The sequence below is a fragment of the Rhamphochromis longiceps genome, linkage group LG15 (assembly GCF_057381845.1).
Source record: "Rhamphochromis longiceps isolate RC_006_pf linkage group LG15, R_longiceps_female_GT1.1, whole genome shotgun sequence".
Lineage (NCBI taxonomy): Eukaryota > Metazoa > Chordata > Actinopteri > Cichliformes > Cichlidae > Rhamphochromis > Rhamphochromis longiceps.
In genome coordinates this window covers 13,966,502-13,974,537 of record NC_140571.1, presented here as the reverse complement: position 1 = coordinate 13,974,537, position 8,036 = coordinate 13,966,502, and the positions used below count along the sequence as shown (strand labels likewise).

Below are 8,036 nucleotides of genomic sequence, written 5' to 3'. Positions count from 1 at the left end.
ACCGCAGGTGAAAGCAGTCACATCTCTTGTACTCGTAGACATTTGAGTCCCTGAAAGATATGAAGGCGAGAGTCAGTCCAAACACAACATTCAGAAAAATACTGCACCACTCCAAACGCGAGTTAATTTCAAAAACATTTAAGTTTTATTAGAACAGTTAACATTCACCTTCAGTAAGTTTAATAGATTTTCCGACTACAAAAGCGCAGTGTATTTTCTCCTGCGAGTCCCTATTCTGATATATTTGATTTTGTACTACTAATTATACCTTTTGCTACACAGAATTACACTTCACCTTTTCTAAACACTTAATCTTAGGACAAAACTTGATTAATTCACAGTTTTTAAATTTGTTGGTAGACCAGCTGGCATTTATTTCGTTTTTAAAAGATAATGCCCAGCGTTCAAAATTCTACAAGGAAAACGACACAGCAATAACAACATGATGAATTCTACAGAACTACAAAAAAAAAAATCTCCCTTGTGAACCTGGCACTCTTCCATTTTTATCTGTTCCTGTGTGAAAATGTCATCTCATCCAGGTACAGCACAGCTGCGTCCATTTCCAGAGCCTATACTCAAAATAACAGGTATCTCGCCTGAGGCAATTTCAACTTCAGGAAGAATTATCATCTTATAACTTTGAGTTGCACTGAATATTGCTCTGTCAGCTAGGTTTTGTGCCCTCTTGGTTGTTGGCTGTAAAAAAAAACACAACAAAACTTCATACACAGAAGCTTAGTGATGAGTATATTTCTCATTGTCAGTTCATAAATGACCCTTTGAAAAAGCAAATGGTGTTACGGTATCACTATAACCATGCTTATCTGCAGGACGAGCCTTAGTGGATGTCAAAGTGAGCATCGTGACATTTAGACTGACGCTCTAGTATGACTGAGGGCTCATATAGCAGATCATCCTCTCCAAGAGTTGAACTGTGATCCAAGTTGACAAAGTTAGGGATGTTGAAGTGAGAAAGAAAGGTGCACTCTCTGTCTGTCTTGCTCTGTTCTATTAGTCCAGTAAGCTGTTGGTGGACCCCAGCCTCCTCAATGTCTTCTTCCATCTCGTCCATCCCAGAGGAGCTGACACCTCTGTTCCGGTTGAAGGTTCCCTGCTCGGCTCGGGCCCCGGTGTGCTTTCCAGCTCTCTTTTCTTCTACTTTTTGCTTCCCGTGACCCTTGTCTTCCTCATTGATGTAGAAATTAAAATATGAACGGGATCCTGCTAGCAACGGACGTGAGAAGGCTTTGTCGTTTTCATCCTGGTGACCATCAATGTCTACCAGACAGCTTCCCGGTCGATGACGCTTTTCAGCCGAGTCTGGGTTACTGTTATGAAACAAAGAAAGATGAGAGTGAGATTACAGCAGGAGAAGGCTTTAACAATATGAGGCGCTTTTTTTGGTCATTTTTGTCCTGAATGTAACATTAGTTCAATAGAAAAAATTAAGGATTTTTTTGTTCTCCATTGCTTTTTTGCTTCTGTGTCTGGAAATGGATTCTTAAAATCACCCATGCTGAAAAAGGAACAGGGTTGAGCAGGGGTAACTACTTACTCCGCCTTGGTTTAACCACAGAGCTGTATTCAGTCTGACATTATATAAGTGACTTCTCACCAATTTCCAGTTCTGGTTATTATTTTGAAATGGAAAATGTGCCTTTGACAATACGAAGCTCAGCGCCAGTTCAAATATCTTTTGTAAAAAGCACAATATAAAATCAGTAAAGAGGCAGTTGAAAAATTACAGGCAAAACATGAACCCTAGACTTATTCACATAATGGTTTGTATTCATTCTGTATTTTTCTTAAGGCTAACTGTTCCCATCCAAACGACACAAGAGGTGACGGATGAGTATGAAAGTGATGTGAATAATATGCTACGGTTTTTCCAGTCATCACATTGTAAAGTAGTTAAACACGTTTTGGAGATTTTGGAACAAAGTGTATAACAAAACACTCCACCACCATCACGGATGGATGATCCGTTGTGGGCCATCCCTGCAGCAGCATTCTCAAAACTAGAGGAATCATTGTCAATGAGCGATGAATTGATGGTGACCAATCACTTTAAGTTAATTTACATTGGCCTTTTTTTATTTGTCACTCATCTATATATGTATTCAACATGACATAATTATATTACAATGTCTTACAACATACAGTAATGTGCAAAATGCCCAGTAATCTCTCATTTCTTTATATTTTGCTTTGAAAGAGACAGACCTTCTTGTAATTTTTCTAAAGTGCTCTTGAGCTATAGCTCTCTGGGCTTTCTGAAGGTCTTTGATTCAGAAAGCCTGGAGCGCTATAGCTCAAGAGCACTTTTTAATTTCTTTGGATATTAGCTGTTTTTCCAGTCATTTTCAGGCCGGTCCTTGTACCTGAGGATTTCTGTTTTTTTGTTCAGCTACTTAAAACTGACCTATGATTCATTGAAGCATTAGAAGGACCTAAATCAAGACATGTGCCAGTGTTGACATACAGTTTAGCAAAGAATCTATTTTAAATTGTACCTTTAGGCAAATTGTTATTAGCAGCCTGTCACAAACACACAACATGTGTTCCCATTTCTTTAGTTACATTTTCAAAAATGCCAAAGATAAAGGCTTTTTCACCAATAAGGTAAATCCAAATGAGCTGTTAGCAGAAAACTAGGCATGTCTTAGCATGGTTTGCAGTGTGACCCTAAAACATGGAGAAGAAACTGGACAAGTGGAGGACAAAAGAAGAAGTGGGAAGCCTAAAAAACAATTTACAGCAGATGAACACTATCTGATGGTCATAGTCTTAAAAAATAGGAAAGAAATCTGGCAAAGAACTGAGACAGGGGCCGAGTGATACATCTAACCTGATCCATTTACTATTAATTGAAGCCTCATTTGACATGGTCTCTGTGGAAGGGTGGCTGTCGAGAAGCCACCCTTTCATTGGGAAACAAGGAGGAAATGCTAAAGTATTCCAAATTACACATGAACTGGGCTGAAAATAAATGGCAACAAGTCTTATGGACTGCTGGACTTCAATGTTATTAAAACAGTGTAGGATCATCTTGAGAAAGAATGGTGCAAAAGGCACCAAGCATCCAAAGAAAGGCTTTGGGATGCCCTTCAAGGAGCCCAGAGAGCTATTCCTGCAGACTGCTTAAATAAATGACCACAAAGCTTGCTTAAGAGAGTTCAGGCTGTGGTGAAGAATTAAGGTGGACATACCAACAAAATGACTTTCAAGCTCATTAGAATTGTACAGACACTGTTTCTGCATTACAAACTGTATTTATTTCGCACATGTTTCAAAAATGTTTACACTATTTCCAGTTTTTCTAGAAAACTAATAAATAATGTGGGGGTAGCTCAAGACTTTTGCACAGTCTACTGTCAGAACAGCATCCCTGAAACTCATCAGCTCACTCTTAAACAGCCACCTAGATGAGAAGTGCTAAGTGCTTATTTCCTTGAGCTCTCCACGGTGCTTTAAATGTCCTTGTAGGGGGAAATGTGAAAGTGGAAATAAACATGGGCTCCAGCCTGCTATTATACCCACTCTTGATGTGGCGCTCCTGTCTTTGTGAGCAGAGTGAGAACAAAGAACATGAAAATCACGAACACAGCAAGTCCAACCCAAAAGCCGATGACGATGGAGTCTGAAAGGTCAGAGAAGGAAGAATCTTATTAGTACAATTAATGACTACATTAATCTCTGCTCTTCTCATTTTCTGTGTGTGACTTTTATTCTCAACTGGAAGCCTCACTCTGAGGACAGAATTCTTAATTGTGTTGTAAAGAGTGAGATTTCGTTCGTCTAACATTTGATTAAAGTAACCGAATTGTTTGGCATTACAATTTGGTCTCATTAATTGGCTTGACTATTAGGCTTCCACTGGAGTATAAAACGGCACTACAGGTGCTCCACGAACTAAATCTGCTACACAATGTTGCTGAGAAACAGACAGCGTTCAGCTAAAGCAATAATGCAAGGAGTAAGGGGGACCAAAGGGTGATGAATCATTTAATTAAAAGTGCGCTGGAAGGCATACACATAGGCTACACATAACACAGCCATAGACATAAACACTGCACAATTTAGAAGGAGATCAGAAACAATGGGAAACGTCTTAGTAATGTGTTTGGCTTACATCTGTGCGCTTTGAGTCCCTCGAACGACACGGGCTCTTCGTCCTCATAATATTCATACTGCCACACGTAGTCACTGCGACGTGCGCTTGTTTGGCTCCGGTTGTGGAAGTCGGACATTTCAACCTAATTTTTTTTTTCGTGATATAACAGTAGAAGACAAATCAAATCAATCCAGTCAGAACGCCATATGAGTGAGACGCTATAGTATCCAAAACGTTTGCAAACAGGCAATCTCCAGGAATGTTAGATCTTTCTACTGTTGTTGAAAATAAATTCAAAGGCTGGACATTTGGGGAATCCCCCGAACAACTCCTTGAACGTTATTTCCGTTAATAACGTAATTACAAAGCGACCAAAATTTGGAAAAAGAGTACAAAAATTCACCGCGTTACCGTTACGCAAAAACTCTATCCATCCTCGTGTGAGTCCAGTAAGCGAAGCAACAGCCTTTTGGGGAGCTTCTCAGTGCGCATCACCCTTACCCAACAGTCTCTGTACTAGTGTCTCACTTACTCCCGGAGATAAAGAGACTACGCTGCAAGATGCTCGTGTCCTCGAACCCATGCCAAGGCATTTGCAGTAGGTTGACTAAATGTACTGAAGACACGTACAAAACTGCCGACTGAAATTCTTCTGTGTACGTCGATCCAGTAGGATTGACCGTTTGGATAAATTAATTTATGTATTTATTTTAAACCAAAGTTGTGTATTTAGATAGATACTGCAAAACGGGTGCACATTTCCCTTAGCCTAAACGTGACAAACCAGAGTCATTATATAAAGTATTATTGATGGTTTGGAGGAGAATAATAATTTACGGTGTTATGAATTGAATAAAGCACGAAGTAGATTTACAATGTAAGCCCAACGCAGCTAAATAGCCTGGTAATACTATAATGATCCATCATAACATTTTGGAATAGGACAAAATTTGTCTAATGAGACAAAAGGTAATTACATGTTAATGCTCATCTGGAATGATTCATTAGGGGTCAGTGTGTGGGCTCACAAACACGAGGAACTAAAATAAGCTGTTATTACAATGTAGAATTTAATTATGCTGGCTAGATATTAATTTTATTCAGTTCCCTGATTTGTTCTTGTCTTTTCGCTCAGTAATTATACCAAAGTGCCAATTTTCAATATGCTTCACAATTATGTACTTTGGCATGCCCACATTGCAGTACAGTGTTTTAAAAGTTATTCAAGAATTGAATTGATTGATTTTTCTCAAAAGAAAATCATTAAAGGCGTTCATTGGAAATAGTCCAAATCAAACTGTGATGCCAATTTCAAAGTTTAAAACAGGCAGAACAGATAAAATATGCTGCATCTATATCTATATATATCTATGAAAGGACAGGCCCCTGCACGGTATGTACCACCGGTACATACCGTGCAGGGGCCTGTCCTTTCATGATGGTTCCTCGTCTCCCTCCTCTTTCATGGGTTTCTGCTGCCTGAGGTATTCACTGAGCACTCGGTCAGTTGGGGCCATCTTCCCAATATTCCCTTCCCCAAGAAGGGAAGGGAATATATATATATATATATATATATATATATATATATATATATATATATATATAGAACAGCTGGTTTATTCTCCTGCCTTCTATCTCTCTGGTGTACCTCCTCAAGCGGCTGGCCAAGGCTGTGAGTCTTTGCTTGGCAGTTTCCAAGGCCTCAGGTATGGACAGCTTGCTGTATTTCTTAGGCACCTTATTCGTCGCACCTTTCTGCAACTCCGTTAGTTGGCTAACCTCTCTCCGTGCTACTTTGATCTTGCCCTTTAGCCTCCTTCTCCATGGAGGGTACTGCCCCTTGTGGCTGTTCAACTTGTAGCCAAGCATCTCACTGATCACTGCTGCCGTATTGTAGATCAGGTTGTTAGTGTCGGTAATCGTGGTTGTAGGTATTGCCCGTAGTGCTGCATTAACATCATCTAGCAGACCTTCTGAGGGTACTTCACGTAATCTTGGTAACCGGCTACGGGGGATCCAGGTTTCAAGCTTGGCCATGATCCTATTTTTCAGGTCAGTTCCTCTCGCACTCAACGATCCTTCTCCTATCGCACTTGGGGCTATGTACCCAATCTCGGGTGGGGGTGATAATATCTCCCCCCTGACCTGGCATCCTGACTCCTCCTTGCCGTAGCATTTGTGTTGTACCTCGTCAATCTCTAGCTGTGAGAGCAGTCCCTTCTTTCGAATGTTGGAACACTGAGCTACTAGTTGTTTCGCCGTCATTGTGGATGTTGGGTATCGAAGAATCCATAGGTCCCTCATCCTATTCATGTAGCCCCTTCCGCCGGGGTTACTTGCGTAGTAGCATTCCAACAACGCCCTGTTTTCGTCCCTTGCCCACCGATGCCTTCTTGTTCCAGTAGCCCACTTTTCGTCAGGGTGCCCTGGTTCCTCAACACCTGACGCGGACCTTGTTGATCCGGGCGACGTCCGAGCCGGCATGCCTTCATATTTATCTGTCTCGCTCATGTCTGCGGTAGGCTTGCTTAGCATAGGGGGTCTAGCCTTAGGACCCTTACTGGATACAGACGCCTCAGGCAGGAATCGAACTTGCGATCCTCTGTTCCAAAGGCGTGTAGTCTAACCACTACGCTATCCAGCTGCATCTACGCTATCCAGCTGCATATATATATATATATAAAAAAAAAACACCCAGCACGCCCCTGCGGGCGGTTTATCCTTCAAGCTCGGGTCCTCTACCAGAGGCCTGGGAGCTTGAGGGTCCTGCGCAGTATCTTAGCTGTTCCCAGGACTGCGCTCTTCTGGACAGAGATCTCCGATGTTGTTCCTGGGATCTGCTGGAGCCACTCGCCTAGCTTGGGAGTCACCGCACCTAGTGCTCCGATTACCACGGGGACCACCGTTACCTTCACCCTCCACATCCTCTCGAGCTCTTCTCTGAGCCCTTGGTATTTCTCCAGCTTCTCGTGTTCCTTCTTCCTGATATTGCTGTCATTCGGAACCGCTACATCGATCACTACGGCCATCTTCTTCTGTTTGTCTACCACCACTATGTCCGGTTGGTTAGCCACCACCATTTTGTCCGTCTGTATCTGGAAGTCCCACAGGATCTTAGCTCGGTCATTCTCCACCACCCTTGGGGGCATCTCCCATTTTGACCTCGGGACTTCCAGGTTATACTCGGCACAGATGTTCCTGTACACTATGCCGGCCACTTGGTTATGGCGTTCCATGTATGCCTTGCCTGCTAGCATCTTGCACCCTGCTGTTATGTGCTGGATTGTCTCTGGGGCATCTTTACACAGCCTGCACCTGGGGTCTTGCCTGGTGTGATAGACCCCAGCCTCTATGGATCTTGTACTCAGAGCTTGTTCTTGTGCTGCCATGATTAGTGCCTCTGTGCTGTCTTTCAGTCCAGCTTTGTCCAGCCACTGGTAGGATTTCTGGATATCAGCCACCTCCTCTATCTGCCGGTGGTACATACCGTGCAGGGGCCTGTCCTTCCATGATGGTTCCTCGTCTCCCTCCTCTTTCTTGGGTTTCTGCTGCCTGAGGTATTCACTGAGCACTCGGTCAGTGAATATATATATATATATATATATATATATATATATATATATATATATATATATATATATATATATATATATATATATATATATATGCACCAGTGTAATTTGATCAGCCAGTATCTTTGCTGTACTTCAACATCATGTCTTAGTACTCAGAAATGGCTCTCATCTGTTTTGACCCATTATTGATAAAGTCCAAGATAAGTTTTATGAAAAATGTTAGCCAAGTTTATTAATCTCCCACCCACTGGGACTACTGATGGGATACACGATCCAACTTGCATCCATTTTAGTTTAATTAAGGGTTGTTGAACTGCTGAAAGACTGTGAACAGAGCCACCGTG

General features: G+C 41.9%; 1 protein-coding gene across 1 annotated transcript; it reads right to left on the bottom strand.

Annotated features, from left to right (window-relative positions):
- Positions 1-264: 264 nt before the first annotated feature.
- On the bottom strand, positions 265-4,644 carry LOC146652365 (melanocortin-2 receptor accessory protein 2A-like). The gene is made up of 4 exons (XM_085382509.1): positions 4,529-4,644; positions 4,136-4,259; positions 3,544-3,643; positions 265-1,331 (listed from the first exon to the last, which is right to left on the bottom strand). Exons 2-4 carry the CDS (start codon positions 4,251-4,253, stop codon positions 842-844), a joined length of 708 nt encoding a protein of 235 aa, XP_085238635.1. The 5' UTR covers positions 4,254-4,259; positions 4,529-4,644; the 3' UTR covers positions 265-841.
- Positions 4,645-8,036: the final 3,392 nt, after the last annotated feature.